At 39.4% G+C, this 24,450-nt stretch overlaps 1 protein-coding gene across 1 annotated transcript in view; it reads right to left on the reverse strand.

Annotated features, from left to right (window-relative positions):
* Window positions 1–24,450, reverse strand: part of PIK3C2A (phosphatidylinositol-4-phosphate 3-kinase catalytic subunit type 2 alpha) — a 197,658-nt gene that overhangs the window by 77,352 nt on the left and 95,856 nt on the right. Inside the window, exon 3 of the mRNA XM_045484660.1 lies at window positions 18,572–19,695. Within this exon, the coding sequence (XP_045340616.1) occupies window positions 18,572–19,642 (1,071 nt within the window). The 5' untranslated portion in view covers window positions 19,643–19,695. The remainder of the gene's footprint in view (window positions 1–18,571; window positions 19,696–24,450) is intronic.

The following is a 24,450-nucleotide window of genomic DNA, read 5'->3' on the forward strand; positions in this document are numbered from 1 at the left end:
ACATAAGAATGAAACTGGACCACTTGCTTATACCATATACAAAAATAAATTCAAAATGAATGAAAAGACCTAAATCTGAGACAGGAAACCTTCAAAATCCTAGAGAACACAGGCAGCAACCTCTTTGACCTCGGCCATAGCAACTTATTAGACATGTTGCCAGAAGCAAGAGAAATAAAAGTAAAAATAAACTTTTGAAACTTCATCAAGATAAAAGGCTTCTGCACAGCACAGGAAGCAATCAACAAAACTAAAAGGCAGCCTATGGAATGGGAGATGGTATTTGCAAATGACATATTGGATAAAGGGTTAGTATCAAAAATCTATAAAGAACTTAGCAAACTCAACACGCAAAAAACAAATAGTCCAGTTAAGATATGAGAAGACAAGTTCACTTTTCCAAAGAAGACATGCAAATGGCTAACACACACATGAAAAGATGCTCAACATAGCTCATCATCAGGGAAATACAAATCAAAACCACAATTAAATACCACCTCACAGCTGTCAGAATGGCGAAAATAAACAACACAAGAACAGATCCTGGTGATGGTTTGGAAAAAGGGAAACCCTCTTGCATTGCTGGTGGCAATGCAAACTGGTGCAGCTACTCTGGAGAACAGTATGGAGGTTCCTCAAAAAGTTAATAATAGGGGTGCCTGAGTGGCTCAGTTGGTTAAGCATCTGACTTCAGTTCAGGTCATGATCTCACAGTTCATGAGCTCAAGCCCCTCTCTGGGCTCTGCACTCTCTCTCCCTCTCTGCACTTCATGGGATTCTCTCTCCCTGCCCCTCACTCACTCACGCTTTCTCTCAAAAATAAATAAATAATTTTTTAAAAGATAAAAACAGAACCACCCTACGATCAGCACTACTTGGTATTTATCCAAAGGACACAAAAATACAGATTCGAAGGAATACAGCTAAGTTATGGAGAGTGCCCAAAGGTCCACTGACTGATGAATAAAGACGTGGGTGTGTGTGTACGTGTACACACACACACACACACAATCACACACAATCACACACAATGGAATATTACTCAGCCATCAAAAAGAATGAAATCTTGCCATTTGCAAAGATGTGAATGGAGCTAGAGTGTATTATGTATGCTAAGCAAAATAAGTCAGAGAAAGACAAATAACATTATTTCCCTCATGTGGAAATTAACAAAACAGATGAACATATGGGAGGGAGGAGAAAAAAAAAGGGAAACAAACGACAAGAGACTCATTTTTTTTTTTAATTTTTTAATATTTATTTTTTAGAAAGAGAAAGAGTATGAGCAGGGGAGGGGCACAGACAGAGGGAGACACAGAATCTGAAGCAGGCTCCAGACTCTGTCTGAGCTATTAGCACAGAGTCTGACACGGGGCTTGAACTCAGGAACTGTGAGATCATGACCTGAGCCGAAGTCAGAGGCTTAAACGACTGAGCCACCCAGGCGCCCCACAATGAGAGACTCTTAAAGACAGAGAACAAACAGGGTAAATGGAGAGAGGTGGGTGGGGGATAGGCTAGAGGGATGATGGGTAGGTACTAAGGAGTGCACTTGTTATGATGAGCACTGGATGTTGTACATAAGTGATGAATCATTGGATTCTACTCCTGAAACCGATATTGTACTGTAGGTTGACTAACTAGAATTTAATTTTTTTAAATGTTTATTTATTTTTGAGAGAGACAGGGTGTGAGCAAGGAAGGGACAGAGAGAGAGAGAGAGAGGGAGATACAGAATCTGAAGCGGACTCCAGGCTCCAAGCTGTCAGCACAGAGCCCAAAGCAGGGCTTGAAACCAGGAACTATGATCATGACCTGAGCTGAAGTCAGATGCTTAACTGAGTGAGCCACCCAGGCACCCCTAACTAGAATTTAAATAAAATTTTGAAAGGGAGAGAGGGAGGGAGGGAGGGAAACACAAGAAAAACAACATTATGACCTCTGCAGGAGCAATGCTACAGAAAAACTGTATTTTTGCTTGACCCAATAATCCTTCCATCCTTCCTTCCTTCCTTCCTTCCTTCCTTCCTTCCTTCCTTCCTTCCTTCCTTCCTTTGTTTCTTTTTTATGTTTTACTTATTACCAAATTTTGAATCTCCTTAGGGGCATTTATAGACTTTTTTTAACCAAAAAATTGTATTTTTTAGTGCCTTTCATGAATTAGGCCCTTCCTTTCAAGGTTATTACAGGTTTCAACTGACAGTATAGAAATAGACTATATAACTAACTACAGTCCTACATCAAGATAATAACAACACCTGAAAAGTTAACTCAAAATGTTCTGTTTTTACTTTGGCTTTACAAAGTAAAAAACAGTTGAGCTGCCAATGTGTCATCTCACACATTAACATTAGATGTTTTGTTTTTCTCCATTTTTTTGAAACAAAAAAAAGAAAAAAAAATTTTAATATTACACCGATTCCTTCAACTCTTACCCCAAATCCCTCCCTCACACTCCAAACAACCTAGGCATCAAATCATCTCTTTTCTCCATTGATTTTACACAAACTTTTATGTAGCATTCAAGGCTTTCTATTTTGTACTACAGTTATATGCACACACATCTTGTCTCTTCCTTCTAACCCAAGTTCTTTAAGGATTAGGTCTGTGAATGATTAATTTGTAACACATACATCGTATCCTCAAACAGTGTTCAATGAATGAAGAGAAAAATAAGAAAAGACTGCTAATGCCATTATCTGATATACAGAACAACAAAAGAAGAGGTCTGTCCAGGAGAAAATAATGAGTTTTCTAGTAAATATTTTGGGTTTGTAAATCCATGTAGTTGTTTGGTCACCATCCAGAAATATATATATTTTTTAAGTTTATTTATTTTGAGAGAGCACGAGTGTCCATGTGTGTGCAGGGGAGGGGCAAAGAGAGAGGAGAGACAGAAAGAATCCCAAGCAGGCTCTGCACTCTCAGTGCAGAGCTGGACACAGGGCTCAAACTCACGAACCACAAGATCATGACCTGAACTGAAATTGAGTTGGAGGCTTAACCAATTGAGCCACCCAGGCACCCCTAGAAATACTCTATTCCAAACCTAAAGACATATACTTGATGAGGATCATCCAATTGCTGCAATTTTCTACAGGGAAATTTCTCTCTGCTAATGGCTGTAGGTATCCATCAAGATGAACAAGAGTGCAATATCCCATATGTACACGTAAAGAGATTTACTGTAAGATATTGGCTGTGATTATAGAGGCTGACAAGTCTCAAGTTCTGCAGTTGGCAAATTAGAGACCCCAGAGACAATGGTATAGTTCCCATCTTAATCCAGCAGAATCAAGATCCGGGAAGAGTTGATGTTTCAGTGGGGAGTCCAAAGACAGGAAAAAACACACGTTCTATCTAGCTCAAAGGCAGTCAGGCTGGCCGAATTTCCCCTTATTTGCAGTAGGGTCAGCCACTTTGCTCTCTCACTCTCTTCAGGCCTTCAACTGGTTGGATGAGGTCCACCCACATGAGGGAGAGCACTCAGTGTACTGATTCAAATGTTAATCTCATCCAGAAACACCCTTACAGACAAACACAGATTAATGTTTGATGGCTGGATAGTGAATATGGTCACTAGATTGACAATTAGTATTCATTTTACCAGAAACAAGTTTCTGCAATATGATAAAAATAAGAGAAGATGGTGAGAGACTGGAAAGGCAGTAAGTACAAATTCTTCTTTAAAGAGTAATGGTAGAGGGGCGCCTGGGTGGCGCAGTCGGTTAAGCGTCCGACTTCAGCCAGGTCACGATCTCGCGGTCCATGAGTTCGAGCCCCGCGTCGGGCTCTGGGCTGATGGCTCAGAGCCTGGAGCCTGTTTCCGATTCTGTGTCTCCCTCTCTCTCTGCCCCTCCCCCGTTCATGCTTTGTCTCTCTCCTTCCCAAAAATAAAAAAAAAAAAAAAAAAAAAAAAAAAAAAACGTTAAAGAGTAATGGTAGAAAATACTCTGGGGAGACAGGAACAAGAAAAGGGGAAAGAGTTAAGTTTTGGAAAATGGAAGGAATATCTCTTACATCCAAACCAAAAAGAAGAGGCAAATCTGAGGTTGGCAAGTCCATACAAAGAAAGGTCTTGGGGCACCTGGGTGGCTCAGTCGGTTAAGCATCGGACTCTTGGTTTCAACTCAGGTTTCACGGTTCATGGGTTCGAGCCCTGCATCGGGATCCATGCTGACATCATGGAGCCCACTTAGGATCCTCTCTCTCCCTCCCTCCCTGCCCCTCCCCCATTCGCACATGTGTGAACTCTCCCTCTCTCTCTCAAAATAAATAAATAAGTAAATACATACACACATACATACATACATACATACAAACTTTAGGAGCCCCTGGGTGGCTCAGTTCATTAAGCATTTGACTTCAGCTCAGGTCATGATCTCATGGTTCACGAGTTCAAGCTCCACATCAGGTTCTCTGCTGTCAACACAAAGTCTGTTTCGGATCTTCTGTCATGCTCTCCCTCTGCCCCTACCCACTAGTTCTCTATCCGCTCCCAAAATAAATAAACAAACTTAAAAAAAAAAAACTTAAAAAGAATTTAAAAATGATCTTGACCTCAGTATTTAAAAAAAAACAACAAAAAAAGTTAGTGAGGTCATCTAACAGAGGAGGTAGAATGGGTGGATTAAGGAAAGTGATGGAGGTTTGAAATAATTCACAAAACTGTCAGTGCATACTTGTAAAGCAGTTATAAAAATATAGGAAAGGTTTACACCTACACAAATGCAAGGTTCATGCTTTATTGTCCCAGAAATTAGACTGAACGCACAAATTTCCAATAAATGTACTTTACCATTAAAGATATATGTGGGTGTATATATATGTATACACACACACACACCCACCCACATATATATGTCAGTTACTATTCAGAACAAAGTTAATCACTTTCTTATTTGAATTTTTACAAAATTTTACAGAGTTGGGGCGCCTGGGTGGCTCAGTCGGTTAAGCGTCTGACTTTAGCTCAGGTCATGATCTCCTCGCGCGCGAGTTCGAGCCCCGCATCCGGCTCTATGCCGACCACCCTGAGCCTGGATCCTGCCTTGGATTCTGTGGCTCTCTCTTTCTCGCCTGTTCTCCCGCTCGTGCTCTCTGTCTCTCAAAAATAAATACACATTAAAAAAAAAAAATTAAAAAAAAAAAAAAAACAAAATTTTACAGAGTCTTCAGTAAGCTATTCAAATATTGTATTACCAGGGCGCCTGGGTGGCGCAGTCGGTTGAGCGACCGACTTCAGCCAGGTCACGATCTCGCGGTCCGTGAGTTCGAGCCCTGCGTCGGGCTCTGGGCTGATGGCTCAGAACCTGGAGCCTGTTTCCGATTCTGTGTGTCCCTCTCTCTGCCCCTCCCCCGTTCATGCTCTGTCTCTCTCTGTCCCAAAAATAAGTAAACGTTGAAAAAAAAAAAATATTGTATTACCTTCAGCTAGACAATGAAAAATCACATCTTATTCAAGTTTCCCTCATTTAAAAAAATTTTTTTGATGTTTATTTATATTTCAAAGAGAGAGAGAAACAGAGCACAAGCAAGGGAAGGTCAGAGAGAGAGGGAGACAGAATCCAAAGCGGGCTCCAGGCTCCAGGCTATCAGCACAGAGCCAGACGCAGGGCTCGAATTCATGAACCACGAGATCATGACCTGAGCCAAGTCGGACACTTGACCGACTGAGCCACTCAGGTGCCCCATCAAGTTTCCCTCTTCTTTAAAATTAATGATAGACATTCTGCCAATGAAGATATGTATGTTTATAATGTTAATACAATTAACTTTTAAAAAGAGCCAATATCCACAATATCCACAGAACTTTGCAAAACAAGTTCCATGAAAATAATTTGACTAAAATCTCTGCAATCTGTTCAAAGTAGCTAAATTTATAGCTATTAGTCTGATTTAAACTTAAGTTGTCATAAAACAGTTTTAAATACCATGCTGCCTTTTCCTGGTACTGGTCACAAAAAATTTGAACTAAAGTATTTAGATTATTATTAACAAAAGACACTAGAAGGAAACAGGAAGTAAGCTTGCTGAGTAAGAAGAAAAACACCCTTCTGAGTTTTTACCACAAAGCATAAAATTCTTACAGGAAATGAATACTTGAGCATGTAAAGTAATTATAAAGAACAGGCACTGCAATCTTACTTCCAAATAAAAGATATGAATCTTAGAGAAAAGTTTTTAAATAAAATGGTGTGTGAAAGATTAAAAGCTCCATGCCTGTTTGTGCCACAGACTTCCAAAGTCAGTCTATTATTACTGCTCTGTTTACCTGCTCCTTTTGGCTTAAATCAAACCAAACTTTATCTTCATGGACACAAACAAAATGATGAAATCTTAGTGTTAATACATGGGCTTAGAACTTTCCTTTGAATATAAAAATTATTTTATAGCATTTGTAATAAGTGCACACCAAACCTCTGATTGAAGACTTCAGGTAATAGTGCACTGAACTGAGAACCTGAGAGGAACCATCATTATTAAATGGCTATTTGTAAGCTCTATTATCAATATTTAACTATAAAACCAGCCTCCTTTAATTTTCTTTCTTTTTAAAAAACAATTTTTTTTAATGTTTATTTACTTTTGAGACAGAGAAAGACAGAGCATGAATGGGGGGAGACACAGAATCTGAAGCAGGCTCCAGGCTCCGAGCTGTCAGTACAGAGCCCGACACGGGGCTCGAACTCACAGACCGTGAAATCATTACCTGAGCTGAAGTCAGACACTTAACCAACTAAGCCACCCAGGCACCCCTTTTAATTTTCTTTCTAGTTGGTCCTTGGTTCTACTTTCTGGGACAATGGACTTTTTTTTTTTTTTATTTACTTATTTTGGGAGAGAAAGAGAGAACAAGCAGGGGAGGAAGAGAGAGAGAGAGAGAGAGAGAGAGAGAGAGAGAGAGAGAGAGAGAGAATGAATGAATGAATGAGAATGAGAATCCAAAGCAGGCTCTGCACTGTTAGTGCACAACCCAATAGGGGGCTCAAATCCATGAACCGTGAGATCATGACCTGAGCAGAAATCAAGAGTTGGACGCTTAACTGACTAAGCCACCCAGGCACACCTGAAACAATGGATGTTAAAATTAAGTTACTAGGGGCGCCTGGGTGGCGCAGTCGGTTAAGCGTCCGACTTCAGCCAGGTCACGATCTCGCGGTCCGTGAGTTCGAGCCCCGCGTCAGGCTCTGGGCTGATGGCTCAGAGCCTGGAGCCTGTTTCCGATTCTGTGTCTCCCTCTCTCTCTGCCCCTCCCCTGTTCATGCTCTGTCTCTCTCTGTCCCAAAAATAAATAAACGTTGAAAAAAAAAATTAAAAAAAAAAAATGAAGTTACTAAATTGAATTTCTCAATTTACATTGAAAAATATAAACAGGATTTGCTTAATTTTAACCTTTCTATACAGTTAAAGTTATTCTGTATTTCAACTTTCAGCACTTGCCACCACTAGTCTGTTAAAATTCAGCACAAAGTACTACTTAATGTAACACAATGGTAACATACTTAATATATTGAAAATTTTAGTACATTTCATCTTTTTTTCTTTTTACAGGAATACTATGATTTTCAGTTATTCCACTTGATGAATTGGTTTGAGGAACTATGTCCAAAATACAAAACTTTAAAAGAAAGAAAAAAAAGTCCACTTTCTCTTACATGGGAACTTTCCAAACTTTAAATATTATTCCTGAAAGGAACCTCAGAAATCATTTAGTCTAACTAATGAGGGACAGAAGCAGAAAAATGGTCACCTTTTCTAGACCCTAGTCCAGAAAGCTAAGGGTCAAATACATGCTGCTTGCTACACACAAGGGTCTCATGACTGACTGTAAATCTCACCAATAGTTAATATTGAATTGAATTGAATGATAAGCACCAGAGAAATGTTATAAAAGTAGTTTTACTAGTAGAAATTCTATGATCTAATACTCCCTGCATGTCCCCTCTCCCTTGAGCACACAGCATATCACCACCAGCTTCATACAACAAAAAGTACAGCTCTTTCTGTCTACAGATCCTGTCCCCATGCTACTTAATAAACTTGCTAAATTGCATCATAAAATGTCTCAAGAATTCTTGGACTGCTGTGTGCAAGGATGTCCTAACATTTTTGATGGCCCGTACAGGACAACACAGTGAATCCAAGAGCACTGGTACAACATGAGAAGTCGTCTTTACTCCTAGTCTTTGTTTCCCATCTGTTCTTTTTCTTTTTCAGGGATGTCCTGAATAGTATGACCCTTCAGAACATGTCTTGCCAGAGTGCTTAGGAGAGGACCTCTTGCTTGTGGCTATACTACGGGAAGGGACAAACTCCTGTCGCCCAGCTGGGCACCAGTACTTTGGCCATAATGGCATTGGGCTCAGAAATCAGGCTCTCCCTGTTTTACCTTTTCTTTTAATACTTGTATTCTTTCTAGGCATGGGACAGCCATATATGTCGTTAGGATAGCCACCGATCTCAAGATTCCCATGTAAGGTTTCCTTCTAAACCTGATGTAATCCCTTGATAAGCATAAAATCCAAGATATGTCTAATCGAGTGCTTCCAGAAAGGGATCAGTGGGGCACTCACCCAATGGAGGATCACTCCCTTGTGACTGGATTATGGTTAAAGCTCATGAGAAAGTTTCCCAGATTAGGCAGGAGTTCCATATTTTCATTTTATCAGGTCTTTCATTTGTCCTTCCCCATGGACTGTTTGGCGTTTTCAGTCCTGCCCTCAGATTGAAAGTACTTCTAACTTAGATATAGGTCACATAACATGATATAAAATAGCTGCCCCTTAGGGGCGCCTGGGTGGCTCAGTCGGTTAAGCGGCCGACTTCGGTTCAGGTCATGATCTCACGGTCCGTGAGTTCGAGCCCCGCGTCAGGCTCTGTGCTGACAGCTCAGAGCCTGGAGCCTGTTTCAAATTCTGTGTCTCCCTCTCTCTGACCCTCCCCCGTTCATGCTCTGTCTCTCTCTGTCTCAAAAATAAATAAACGTTAAAAAAAAGATTAAAAAAAAAAAATAGCTGCCCCATATTAACAAAGGCCAAGACCTCTACTCCATCCATTGATACTAGATCTAGATGCTAACAAAGGTATTATTATTGGTTGCCAAATATATCAACTCTTTCAAAATGGAAAGAGGCAGCCCCAATCTCTCCAGCATTTCTATCCATTCACTGTCACCTACTGTAGCCTAGGATGCAGCAGGGAAGTGAAGAAAGGTCCAACAACGCTTCAAGTGGCACAAAGGTGTCAGAGTGGCTGAGAATGAGGGATACTACCTGCCACTCTGAACCCCAGGAACCTTTGGCAATATTCCTGATGGGATGCCATTTGGAAGCCAAGGGGGATTTTGGTAATGGACTCTTAGTTAATGTACTCTCTTCATTTTATAGGAATTAAATATGGGATCAACTTCCTCAACCCCAAAGGATACCCCTTTGGGCTGTCTCCTAGCACACTGGAGTCAATTTAGACAAAAGGATTAAAAAAAATTTTTTTTAATGTTTATTTATATTTGAGAGAGAGAGAGAGAGAGAGAGAGAAATGAGTGAGCAGGGGAGGGGCAGAGGAAGACAAAGACAGAATCTGAAGCCGACTCCAGGTTCTGAGCTGTCAGCACAGAGCCAGCCTTAAGGCTTGAACTCACAAGCCTTAAGATCATGACCTAGCCAAAGTCATATGCCTAATCAACTGAGCCACCCAGGTGCCCCTAGACAAAAGGATTTAAAGAAGTACTTCATCTTCTTCTGTAATAATGCCTGGCCTCAATATTCTCTGGAGGATGATGAAAAATGGCCTGTTAACAGGTCCTTAAACTTTAATACTATTTATCAATTAGACCTTTTATGCAGGCATCATGGGAAATGGACTGAAGGGCCCTACATCCAGACCTTGATGACACTGAGTCAGGATCCTAATCTAAGAAAGATTTGTAGGATGTGCCTGGTAAGATTCCAGGCCCCCACACCTTTAGATGTTTTATTTTATTTTGAATGTTTATTTATTTTGAGAGCAAGTGGGGGACGGGCAGAAAGAGTGGGAAAGAGAGAGAATCCCAAGCAGGCTTCATGCTGACAGCGCAGAAACCAACTCGGGGCTTGATCTCATGAACCCTGAGATCATGACGTGAGCCGAAATCACGAGTTGGACACTTAACCAACTGAGCCACCCAGGCGCCCCTAGATATTTAAATGATGATTGTTTCGGGGCGCCTGGGTGGCGCAGTCGGTTAAGCGTCCGACTTCAGCCAGGTCACGATCTCGCGGTCCGTGAGTTCGAGCCCCGCGTCGGGCTCTGGGCTGATGGCTCAGAGCCTGGAGCCTGTTTCCGATTCTGAGTCTCCCTCTCTCTCTGCCCCTCCCCCGTTCATGCTCTGTCTCTCTCTGTCCCAAAAATAAATAAACGTTGAAAAAAAAATTTTTTTAATAAAAAAAAATAAATAAATGATGATTGTTTCAATAGACCATCCAAGGGGCACTTGGGTGGCTCAGTCAGTTAAGCATCTGACTCTTGATTTGGGCTCAGGTCATGTTCTCACAGTTTGTGGGTTTGAGACCCACAGAGGACTCCACACTGACAGTGTGAAGCCTGCTTGGGATCCTCTCTCTTCCCCTCTCTCTCTCTGCCCCTCCCCCCCATACTCTCTCAAAAATAAATAGACTTTTAAAAAATGCAGAACACAATGTGCCAACTACAGTTAAAAAAATAAATATATAACACACAGTTAAATGTAAAAATAAATAAATAAATAGATAAATAAATAAATAAATAAAATAGACCACTCAATCAAAGAAACCAATTGAGTCAGACAAATCAATCAGCAGAAGAAAAAGTCACAATAAGCCCACATGCGAGCCCAGACCCTTAGTAACTCCCCCTCCATATAAACCTTTGGAGCCTTCTGCTCCAAGCCCAGTGGGATGTACTAGAAGTAGAACATCATACCTATCAAACACTCAGACTAAGGCAGGACTGTATCCACTTTGGGAAGCAGCAAACAGGGAAATGGGCACAATTAAGGTACATGTCCCATTTTCTATGTCAGATCTGGCACAAATAAAACAACTAGGATGATACTCAGAGGATCCACATAAGTTTATAGATGTATTTCACCAGGTGTCTCTACTATTTGATTTATCCTGTCAGGATATCTATATTATTCTAATGCACTGTTGTACCCCAGAAGAAAAGGCCTAAATTTGGGCTGGGACACAAGAATTTACAGATAAGCTGGTGACCAGGGATAGAAATCATTATCTAGTAGGAGGAGACACTCACTGTTCCTAATGCCGAGCCTCACTGGAACTACCAAAAGGACAGACCTGACAGGGGAAGATGAGACCATATGGTCATGTGTTTACTGGAGGGAATGAAAAGAGGATTTTCTAAACCTGTCAATTTTGATAAAATTAAGGAAGTAACCCAGGCAAATGATGAAAATCCAGCCTTATTTTAGGGGTTTTTAATAGAATAAACTGGTAAATATATAAATTTAGACTCAGCCACACCAGAAAGGCTGGTTATCCTAAATAGACATTTTATAAGCCAGTCAGCACCAGACATTCACCATAAATTGGCAAAAATGGCCCTAGGTCCTCAAACTTCAACCCAGTGGAACAACCTGAAGAGAGCATGACAGGGCCCTGAGATTGGTCTGGCTCCCCTGAACATAATGACGGCTGAGCTCCATGTTACCCTGGATGTGGGAGTAAGTTAAATTCATTGATTTTCTTATTGATACAGAAGCCACTCACTCTGTCCTTATTTAGCACTCCAGTGCGACCTGTCTTTCTAAAATTACTAGAATAGGAGAACTTAAATCATGCTTACAAACTTTTCTTGTAACTTGTAAACATAGAGACCAAGTAATTACCCATTCTTTTCTGGTTCTCCCTTCCTGTCCCACTCCCCTACTGGGAAGGGACCTCATGTTTAAGTTGGGAAGCCAGTTCAAACTAACTAGACAGGAGGATGGTCTCCTCTCTAAGGGCTGAAGAAAAACTGGACATCCACCTGGAATTCCCCCTAACATTTGGGAACATGTAGATCCCCAAATTTGGAATTCTGATATCCCAGGGAAGGCAATAGTCCATCCCATCAAAACAGCTCTAAAGGATCTTGCTATTATTGCACACAGAAAACAATATCCTCTTAAGACAGAAGTCAGGGCTGGATTCTAACCACTCATAGATAAATTTCTTACAAATGAAATTCTTAAACCTTGCCAGTCCCCTTATAATACTCCCATTTTGCCTGTTAAGCCTAATGGAGAGGGGTGCCTGGCTGGCCCAGTTGGTGGAGCATACAACTCTTAAACTTAGGGTTGTAAATTTGAGTGCCACGTTGGGTGCAGAGATTAAAAATAAAATGTTTAGGGGCGCCTGGGTGGCTTAGTCGGTTGAGTGTCTGACTTTGGCTTAGGTCGCGATCTCACGGTCCGTGAGTTCGAGCCCCACGTCGGGCTCTGTGCTGACAGCTCAGAGCCTGGAGCCTGCTTCGGATTCTGTGTCTCCCTCTCTCTCTGCCCCTCCCCTGCTCACGCTGTCTCTCTCTCTCGCTGTCAAAAATAAAAAAACATTAAAAAAATTAAAAATAAAATGTTTAAGGGGCACCTGGGTTGCTCAGTTGGTTAAATGTCCAACTCTTGATTTTGGCTAGATCATGATCTCATGGTTTGTGAGATGGAGTCTTGCATCAGGCTCTGTGCTGACAGTATGGAGCCTGCTTGGGATTCTCTCTTGCTCTCTGCTCCTCCCCCCTCCCCCACACCCTCTCAAAATGAATAAACATTTAAAAAAATGTTTGTTTTTTTAAATAGAAACCTAATGGCCAGTACAGAATGGTACAAGACCTCAGAGTAATAAATGAAGCTATAGTCCTTATTCACCCTAGAGTGACAAACCCTTATACTGTACTGACTCAAACTTCAGGCAATACAGAAAGGTATATGGCTTACAGTGCTTGATTTAAAGCATTTCTCCTTTTGTATCCCCTTAAGTGAAGAGGTCCAGCCTCTACTGACCTTTGAATGGACTCCAGTAGGAGAACATCAAGCATGCCAGCTTACATGGACAGTCCTACCACAGGGATTTAGAGAAGAGTCCCCATTTGTCTGGCAATACACTCAGCAGAGAGTTTAGAGACCTTACACTGCCTCAGGGAATAACAGTACAATACGTGGATGATATTTTAATATGAAGCTCCATGAAAGAGGTCTCAGACAATAATTCTATTGTTGTACTAAACTTTCTTAGAGAAACAGGATACCAAAACAGTCTAAAAAGGCTCAAACTTCTAAACAGAAATATGGGATATGAATTAACTACTGGATAGCATTCCCTGCCAATCAAGAGAAAAAGAGCTATAATAGAATTGGAACCTCCTGTCACATAAAACCAACTCCAAACCTTTACAGGAATGCCTAGATTTTGCCATCTACAGATCCCAGAGTTTGGAGTCCTAGCCAAATTTCTATATGAAGCCACTAGAGGACCAGATAAAGAGCCTTCAAAATGGGATAAAGAACAACAGGGGATCTTTCAACAACTAAAAATTAAACTACCCTCTACTAGTTCTACCTCTACCAAACTTAGAAAAGCCATTTATTTACCCTATTCCTTGCTGAAAAAAGAAGCCATGCCTTAGCCCCTAACATGAAAACTAGGGCATTAATTGAAACCTGCAGGATATTTTTCCAAATCCATTGACAATGTAGCCCAAGGATGGCCACCTTGCCTTTAGGAGCAGTAGCAGCTACTGCACTACTGGTAGAAGCATCTAAACTTCCAATGGGAAAGCCATTGACTGTGACAACCTCTCATCAGGTTCAAAGAATTTCAGAAACTAAAGGTCATCAATGGATGACAGGGGATGACTAAATATCAAGCTATACTTTTATACTCCCCTGACACTGTTCTCAAAACCTGTCAAACCCTAAATCTGGCATCTGTCATACCTGGACCAGACTATGCTATTATGTTTGAATATGACTAGAACTAGTCTATTCCACCATCCAGATCTAGCAATAGGTAACACCAATAGTTGGTTTCCATACAGTAGTTTTATAGAAAGAAGACAAAGAAAGGCTGGCTATGCAAATATTAGTTTAATAAAAACTACTGAGGCCATTACTGATCAACACTTCAGCTCAAAATGTCATACAGCACAAGAAGGCCCTTGATAAATACACAAATAAGGCCTTAAATGACTCTGAAAATAGCATTACATTATTAAATGTTGAAATGACCCATATGCGTAAAGCAGTTCTACAAAATAGAATGGCATTAGATGTCTTAACAGCAGATGGTACTATGACAAATATTAAAAATAAGGAGGAAAAGATGTATGCAGGGAGCAATGAAAGAAAGGCATGTGGGTATCACAGCCCTGTCCTCACCAAAGGAAAGGGTGGAGAAAATATCAGTTGAACTGTAAGTGACCAGTCTAAAGACGGAAAAAAGGAAAGAAAAGGAAGCAGGATTTTGTAGCAAAAGCAACTTAAGTTGTGAAGAAACGGTTTCCAGGGTACTTAATTTTTGTTTTGCTATTTGTCTTGTCACCTTCCCAATTTTACAGGCTTCTGAAATACAGAGAAACTAACTTTAAAGTCATCTAGTCAAAAGGTTCCAAATGCTAGTCCAAGGGAGCAGGTTAGCTGCATCAAAATCACTTAAAGAAGGAAAAAAAAAAATGTTTTTAAGTCATCTTTTCCCTCAAATTCCAAAATCTCACCACTTATTCCCACCCCCAAACACACAATATCAGGACTGAAGAAGCCTAAACTCCTCTTCAGGGCACAGTGACATACAACTAAGTTCGGGAAGCCAATTATTTAACCCATGTTTGACAGGGAACTTATTACTTCCAAAATAGCATGTTCTATCACTAAAGGGATGGAGTGGGGGAAGTGATTTTAGAGTCACATCATGGGTCTGAACATCAGCTTTTCTTCTTACAAATAGTTCTGTGGTCTTCTTCCTAACCTCTAATGTATTGTGGAAATTTTCAGACATACAAAAGTAGAAAAAATAATATAATGAACACCCATGTATCCATCACAGCTTCAATAATTATCAACACATAGCCAATCTTGTTGCATCTAGAAGCACCTATCCCCATCTTTTCCTTCTATTAAAACTATAATTTATTACATTTCATTTACAAATTCTTCAGTATACATCTCTAAAATATAAGAGCTCATTTAACTTACAATACCATTATTATATGAAAAAATTAAGAATTCCTAAATTTCTTCACATTTCCTCAATTGTAAAATAGGTATGGGTTGCTCTGTCCTCATAGGATTCTTAGGAACTCTCTACTGTCTCAGTGACCATTATAAGAAAAGAAAAAAAAGTTCAGTTGGAAAATCTACACATAGATAAAAAGAATGCAGCTCTCAGGTTCTGAGTTCTGATCCAGGATCACTGGACAGTAAATAACTCCAGTTGATCCAGAAACCTCAACTTATCTAATATAATAACCACAATTCACCTAAAATGGTAATCTCAGCTCACTTGGAATAATGTTTCCCTTAGTGGATAAATGACTTTTTGATGCTGAGAAAATTAGAATTTGAGACACACAGATATGAAATAAACCAGTCATTTATAAATATTTGATCAAATTCAAGATAGTCTATGTATTGTGGCCACAATGCATATATTGTAAAGATGTGAATACATACATACAAAAGTGTGATGCAAGGAGCAGGAGTATTTAAAAGTGACCTGGATGGGTTGTATGGACAGTCAGGGACTCTCTCTTCTACCAATGGGAGGACTGAGCCTACACTTAGCTCCCTATAGGACCAGGTGCTGCCTTTTTTCTGATAGCAAAAACTGCAAATTTCCATAGCTCCTGAGATTTCCAAGTTCTAGGCAGTTGCCCTTCCAACTCCTGAAACAGCTGATTTCCCTAATCCAGACTGCATAGTGTCAGACACCATCCCCTCATGCTGTCATGCTTTGCCTATAAAAAGGAGACCCACGTTTGGGGAGGGATCTCTCCATTGGAACACTGATTCAAATGTGAATCCAGCAGTGGTCTGGCCTGAGCAGGATGGATCAGGTGAACTAGTGCCTTTAATATATTTTTTAATTAAGGTAAAATTCACAGAACATAAAATTCACTGGCTTTCAATACATTCACAATGCTGTGTGGTCATCACCACTATGGTAAGAAGACTGAAATGGTCTAATTCTAGAGCATTTTCATCATCCTCCCCAAAACCCCAGTAACAATTAAACAATCATTCCCATTCTTTCCTTCCCTGACCCCTGGAAAACACTAATCTGCTTTCTTTCTCTATGGATTTGCCATTTCTGGACATATATAAAATGAATCATACAAAACATGGTCTTTTGTGCCTGGCTTCTTTCATTTATGTTTTTAAAGTTCATCCATGTTATAACATATATCAGGACTTCACTTCTTTGTGGGTAATATTCCACTGTATGAACATACCACTTTGGTTTACCCATTCATCAGTTGATGAGGTATTTGGGTTGTTTCTACTTTGGAGCTATTATGAGTAAAGCTGCTATGAACAATCCAATTTTTAGAACGAGCAAATGACTTAAACATTTTCTCCAAAAAAGATAAATGGCCAATTAAGCACATGAAAAGATACTCATCATCATTAGTCATCAGGAAATGTAAATCAAAACCATAGTGATACTGTTTCACATCCATCAGGATGGCGATAAGCCAGAAAATGGAAAATAACAAGTGTTGAGAAGGATATGGAGAAACTAGAACTCTCACACATTGCTGATAGGATGTAAAATGGTGCAGCCATTATGGGAAAGTTGAGTAGTGCCTCAGAAAGCTAAATATACAATTATCAGTTCTTTTTGGTATATTTCCCCCACCCCATCTTCTTTTTTGTTTTTGGTTTTTTTTTCTTTTTTTTTTTTTTGGTGGATGACTCATGGCTTAGTTTCTCCATCTCCTTTTAAATACTTTAGGAAATGACTGTTATTTTGGTTTTGTTTTTTTTTTAATGTTTATTTATTTTTGAGAGAACACAAGCAGGGGATGGACAGAGAGAGGGGGACAAAGGATCTGAGGCAGGCTCTGCATTGGGCAGAAAGCCCAATGTGGGGCTCGAACTCACAAAGCATGAGATCATGACCTGAGCTAAAGTCAGACGCTCAACCGACTGAGCCATCCAAGTGCCCAATGACTGTTATTTTGTTTTTTTTTAATTTTTTTTCAACGTTTATTTATTTTTGGGACAGAGAGAGACAGAGCATGAACGGGAGAGGGGCAGCGAGAGAGGGAGACACAGAATCGGAAACAGGCTCCAGGCTCTGAGCCATCAGCCCAGAGCCCGACGCGGGGCTCGAACTCACGGACCGCGAGATCGTGACCTGGCTGAAGTCGGACGCTTAACCGACTACGCCACCCAGGCGCCCCTGATTGTTATTTTGTAAAAACAAAAAGAAAACCCTCAACAATATGACAGAGATATTATGAGAAAATAATTTGATGTTATATTTAGGATATCAATTTAAAATATACAATTAACTTGTGATTTTTTAATTGAAAGTATTAAGAGATTATGTGACTAAATTTGTAAATACTGAAAAGCTTAAAATAACATATCCTTAGTGAACTGTAGTCAAAATCCACTTATAAAACATTCCATTAGTTAAGATTTTTCTCTTCTCTGATAATGTCATCCAAAAATCTCATCTGTGTTTCCAAGCCTTCTTACTACCTGCTTGTTTCTCCAAAATGGCTTTTAAAGTCGCAATTCAACATACACCCATTCAAAATCATGCAAAATTTGCTTCTCCTTCCCTAAAGGCTAGTTGATTCCCAGCACCTAAAGAGTAACTAAGTGCTTATCTAATTAGCTGAATGATGTAATTTGCATTAAGGGGAGAATGAAACTTAAACATTCCCAAGACCCACAGATATTACAAGAGCAAAATAGAAACCTGCAATGATATACTGTATTTGGAAAGGAAAAATCTAAATCCTGCTGCCTCTCATCTGAGGGAAGACATCCTGTTCTAGCTACCCTTAACTAGTTTTTACAGATAGTAAGACAATATGAACTCAGCAACTATACCACATTTTTCATTTTAATCAATATAGGTGTGGAGAGAGAGTCCTTTAATGACTTTTATGGGGTTTCCTTCCTTTCCTTCCATTCACTTATGGTTAAAAACAAAATATATGGAAAATTTTCCATAATGGGGTTAAAAACCAAAATTACTGGTTTAACCTGGAAAATAAAAGATAATGAAGAGAAAGTAGGACCGTATATAATGAGAAGACATGAAGAGATAAAAATTATCTTAAATACCTATCAGTGACAGCCAGATCCTTGATTAGAGTTTAATTTATAATCCTAGAAAAAAATCTATTAATAGCAAGTAATTGTTCAACTGACCTAAACACATTTCATCCTTTACCACACAATCTAAAATTCACAGCACATTTAGGAATAAAGAAAACAAAATTCAACATGAAAAAGATTTCTTTTACCTAATAAATTATGTACGCAAACATGAATTCTGTGTTATATTACTACATTTGAGAAGTTAGTAAGAAAAGACTATACCTGAGATATTTGGCCCTGGACTTTTGTAAACTGAGTTGTTCGAATATTTAAAGACAGGCTTCTTGTTACCGTTGCCCCAGAAAGAGATTTTCCATTCACCTTTCTTTCAAGGTGACAACTTGCTGGTGATCTCTCTTCAAGAAGAACAGCATCCCAAGGATCCTCTGCTAGTAAACCTGGAATATTTTTCTCTTCCTCGTGGTCTACCACCTCCACATTGTCCACCTTAGGTTTACTTAGAGGATCCAAGTCTAACCAGTCGAATTTACTTATATCTTCAGACTTTGGAGATACCTGTAAATTGTTGACTGTAGCTTTTGAATGTTTGATCTCCAAGTCAGTCCTCGCTTTTCCATTTTTTAAAAATTCTGATGTACTAGCTATTTTGTCAAACAGCTTTGCCATGTCAGGACTGACTACTGGATGATAGATAGGTAAGCTTCCTTGTGGATGAAAGGGTGTGGCAGGTGTCAAAGGATATGAAAAATATGGAGACTGTCCTGGAAAGCTTAAATATATAGGTTCTGTGGATGGAAAAGCAGGCATTCTTGGACTGAAGCCATTTTGGAATACAGTCTGTTTACTGCTGTAAGTTGACTGATAAATAGAAGGTAAAGTATATGTGGAAGGCCCTGATAACCTAGGTGGCCACTGTCCTCTCTGAATAGTAGGTCTAAGATAGACCTGTGCTGAAAACGAAGGGCTCAGAACAGGAGTAACTGGCAAGACAGGTGTTTTCCTAGTTTCGAAATTGTCATCAAGCAATAGTTTCTCAAGTTCAGCTTGCGTGAGCTTTTCTACATCAATATCTACTGCTCTTTTTTGGGTGTCAGATTCAGGAAACACCATGAGATCATAATCCTGTTTGTTATAAACTTGTGCTTTTTGTCTGGTGTTGCTTGGTAACTCAAAGGCTCTCTGATTATCAGTCACTCCTCTATCCTTTTGCAGTTTTGCTAAAGCCTCTGCTTCCATCTGTAATGCTTCTTCTTTGTCCACTTCTTTTGTTCTTGTTGGTTCCAGATGTGATGAACATTGCTTAAATCCATTATTGTTGGATATCTGAGCCATGACCAAACCTCCCCTAATCTATTTTTTTCTTGTAGCTTCCAAAATAGCAAGACCTATACACAAAAATAAACATAACACTCAATTAGATTTTTTAAACACAAATTTATTGTTTGTAACCCACTCATATGACTTAGAATTTAAAGCCACTTACAAATAAACTATAAAATAAAATAAAATGAACAGTTGTGGGAAATCTGAGTGAAGGAACATTTTTAAAATATCTCAGGGACGCCTAGGTGGCTTAGTCAGTTAAGCGTCTGACTCTTGATTTCAGCTCAGGTTATGATCTCACAGTTGTGAGGTAGAACCCCACATCATGCTCTGTGCTGGAAGTGCAGAGGCTGCTTGGGATTCTCAGTCTCCCCCTCTTTCTGCGCCTCTCCCACTCCCAATTGCTCTCTCTCAAAATAAATAAACTTAAAAAAATAAGATGTTCTTTGCTCTTTAAAAATAAATATCTTATATACTGCTGAGGTAAGGGATATGCTTAGACATACATAACTTTACCTCATTCACTGACCTAACAGGAAAGCTAGCATGGTGGATGAACTCAAGAACCTTTCACTTCAGGTGTCACAATGGCTGCTGTTAACTAATGGCACTTTGGCAGGATTCTTGGCACAAAATGCCTTTACTGTTACACAAATAGCAAGTCGAAATGGTTTCAATCTTTGACTATTTGTTAAATTGTTCATAAGCCAATTAGCAATAAAAGTACCCAATACCTAGTCAATAAAGTCAAGGAACTACTAACAAAACCTCATATGAGGGGCTCCTGGGTTGCTCAATTGGCTAAGCAACCAACTCTTGATTTTGGCTCAGGTCATGATCTCACGTTTCTTGAGATTGAGTCCCACATCACACTACGCACGGAGCCTGCTTGGGATTCTCTCTCTCCCTCTCTCTCTGCCCCGACCCTGCTCACATGCATGTGCACTCTCACTCTCTCAAAATAAACATTTTTTTAAAAAGCATCATATGAAAAATTGATTAAGGGTTTATAATCTAGAACAACTGACATAACAGATCAGAATAATGAAAGTGTTAAAGCTATAAGAAACTGCAGTACTCCATTCAAAGGTTAAATTTATGGCTGAATTTGTCACATAGTTTTGACCACGCATCTATCTGATTATCTGCAGTTAAATCATTAGCTATAATACTAGAGTGCCTGACTGGCTCAGTTGGTAGAGCATGCAACTCTTGATCTCAGGGTTGTGAGTTCAAGCCCTACATTGGGCAGAGTTCAATTTAAAAAAATTATAACACTAAAATTTCTCCTTTTTCAAATTGCTAAAATATTTACTCATAAACTAGAAAAATAGTTTATTAAACTTTCTCAATGATCAGCTTGTAAAAATTTAATCTTCTACTTAAGCACAATTAAGATTAAAATTACCCTATGAAGCAAGATGACCAATTAAAGGGTTAGTTACCTACTGTGTAAAATAAGGCACATTTCTTGCTTCTAATTATTATAATTCAGGAGTTAATTCTGGGTTCTGGAGTCACATCAGCTTGATTCATGAAGCTGTAAGTGCTTGGGCAAGTCAAACTTTTCCACATGCCTTAGTTTACTTTTAAAATGAAAAAGTATCAAAAACGCTCAACATTAGTCATCATCAGGGAAATACAAATCAAAACTCCAAGGAAATACCACCTCACACCTGTCAGAATGGCTAACATGAACAACTCAGGCAACAAGAGATGTTGGCAAATATGCAGAGAAGGAGGATCTCTTCTGCACTGTTGGTGGGAATGCAAACTGGTGCACTCTGGAAAACAATATGGAGGTTCCTCAAAAAATTAAAAATAGAACTACCCTACAACCCAGCAACTGCACCACTAGGCATTTATCCAAGGGATACAGGTATGCTGTTTCGAAGGGGCACATGCACCCCCATGTTTATAGCAGCACTATCGACAATAGCCAAAGTATGGAAAGAGCTCAAATGTCTATCGACAGATGAATGGATAAAGAAGATGTTGTATATACAATGGAGTATTACTCGGCAATCAAAAAGAATGAAATCTTGCCATTTGCAACTACATGGATGGAACTAGAGGGTATTAGGCTAAGCAAAATTAGAGAAAGACAAATACCGTATGACTTCACTCATATCAGGACTTTAAGACACAGAACAGATGAATACAGAGAAGAGAAGCACAAATAATATAAAAACAGAGGGGGGGACAAAACAAAAGAGACTCTTAAATATGGAGAACAGAGGGTTACTGGAGGGGTTATGAGAGGGGGGATGGGCTAAATGGGTAAGGGGCACTAAGGAATCTACCCCTGAAATCATTGTTGCACTATATGCTAATTAACTTGGATGTAAATTTTAAAAATAAATAAATAATAAAATAAAATAAAATGAAAAAGTATCTAACTCTTAAATTATAAGGATTAAATGAAACAATGCAACTAAAAAGTGTTTATCACTGGCCTTAGGCAGAGGCATTAAATAAATGACATCTATTATTAATCTAATCTGATTCGAGATTTTAGTTTGAATACCTAGAAATGAGGAGAGCTCCTACTTACATCCTTTTTCTAGCACAGTGCTTGTCCATAGTATATGCGAAATAAAAGTTTAATGATAGAGGTAGGGAAACACCCAAAGTGAATTCAAACTAATGTAACACAAATGAGGGGCACCTGGGTGGCTCAGTCAGCTAAGCATCCAACTTTGGCTCAGGTCATGATCTCGCAGTTTGGAGGTTGGAGCCCTGCATCAGGCTCTGTGCTAATAGCTCAGAGGCTGGAGCCTGCTTAAGAATCTGTGTTTTCCTCCCTCCCTGCCCCTCTCCCACTTGCACTCCTGTCCCTCTCTCTCTCTCTAAAAAATAAACATTAAAAAAAATTTTTTTAATGTAACACAAATGAAAATCCTAAATGTTGAGGTAATACTAAATAAAAAATTATTAGTGACGAGGACATCAAGATATTGAAGGAAGTCACTCTTTGCAATTCTTTTATACAACTATAGTTGAACCTCTGAGGCATTTCACTGAAAATCTTTTCAAATTTTTCCCTTCTGTGGTAGAATGCAAAAGTAGGCACAATGTACACTTAAAATTTGTATACTTCATTGTCCGTAAACATTTCATATTAAGAAAAAACTATGAACAAATAGACTCCTACTAAATATACATGAAGTACTTAGACGAAAGTACTGATGTCTACAATTTACTCTGAAATATATACAAAAATAATATAAATTGAGTATCTGATAGATGGATAAATACATGATAAAGCAAGTACAGGAAAATATTAATCATACAATCTAGTTGGTAGGCATATGGGTATTCACTCTGAAATCCTTTCAACTTGGCTGCATGACTAAAAATTTTCACAAAATGTTAGATGAAGAGTAAGAGGTACAAATTCCTCTGATTCTAGGATACACTCTTTATAAAGTCACTTTGCTTCTCCTCACATACAGAGGTGGGGCCTATTTCTCCACTTGATCTGAGCTGGCTCTGTGACTTGCTTTGACAGATACAATGTGAAAGAAGTGACACTGGGAGTTCTAAGTTCATAAGAGCCTAACTGCTTCAGCTCTTCCTGTTTTGAGTGCAGCCACTGCCCTGTGAATGCTCACAGACGATGAGAGAGCACAAGGAGAAAAAGGCCCAGCCAACAGTCATCACCAACCACAGGAGTAAAGCCACCACCTTAAGACCATCCATCCACAGTTCAAATGACCACAGTTACAATAATGACTGAAGGCAAGACCAGCAGAAGAAACCACCCAGCCTGAGTTCAAGCCAAATTGCTAACCCACAAAATCATTTTGGAATGGTTACATAGCAATAGATAACTGATCAACCTTTTCTCCTTGCTTTTAGAAAGCAAGACCGTAGCCACTTACCAATTTAACAGCAAGTTTGTTTTAACTTCACAGCCACCACTACCCACCTTATTTCACTTGTCCTCAGAGAATGAACAGTTCCCTTTTCCTGCCTAACTCTGACGCCTTCTACTTATATCCTAATTCTCACTGAATTCTCCTATTTATCAGTGATTGCCTTCTTTGCATTATTAATTTGCTTCTGCTCCTTTGCCATAAGAATGCTCAAGTTTTCTCCATACCGAGGTGGAAAAGAGTCTTAACATTCCTCTTTAGACTCCAATAGCTTCCATTTTAATTCTCTCCTTTCACTGCCAAACTTCTCAGATGAGTGACCTAGAAAGTCCTTTCTTATACTCATTCTGCCTTGGAAAAATTATACTTATCCTTCAGGGCCCAAATCAAATACAGCCACCTGTCTGAAGCTTTTCTTAAGTAGCTCCTATTAGAAACCATTTTTTTAGGGGCGCCTGGATGGCTCAGTCAGTTGAGCTTCTGACTTCAGCTCAGGTCATGATCTTGTGGTTTATAAATTTGCCCACTTTGGGCTCACTGCTGTCAGCCTGTCAGTGGAAAGCCACTTTGGATCCTCTGTCCCCCTCTCTCTGCTCCTCCCCTCCTTGTACTCTCTCAAAAATAAACACTGGAAAAAAAAAACTATCTTTTTAGCTCAAACAAAATTTTTATCTTCATTTTTATAGACTTTATGCTGTTTTTGTCCTCTCAGTATCCTTTCTTCTAGTAGGTAGAAATCTGTATCTTCTTTTTAGAACTTAGTCATCTCCCTTTTGTTCCATCTAGTTCAAATAGGGCTGGAACATCCTTACTCCCCCCTCTCCCACTCCCAACCACACCAAAGGATCCAAGTCTGGCCAAATAAACTTAATCCCAAAACTTCTGAAACTATTTAGAAAGGAAGCCCATCACTGAAGTTGCTGAACTTATGGGATATAA

The sequence above is a fragment of the Leopardus geoffroyi genome, chromosome D1 (genome assembly GCF_018350155.1).
Source record: "Leopardus geoffroyi isolate Oge1 chromosome D1, O.geoffroyi_Oge1_pat1.0, whole genome shotgun sequence".
NCBI classification, from domain to species: Eukaryota; Metazoa; Chordata; class Mammalia; order Carnivora; family Felidae; genus Leopardus; species Leopardus geoffroyi.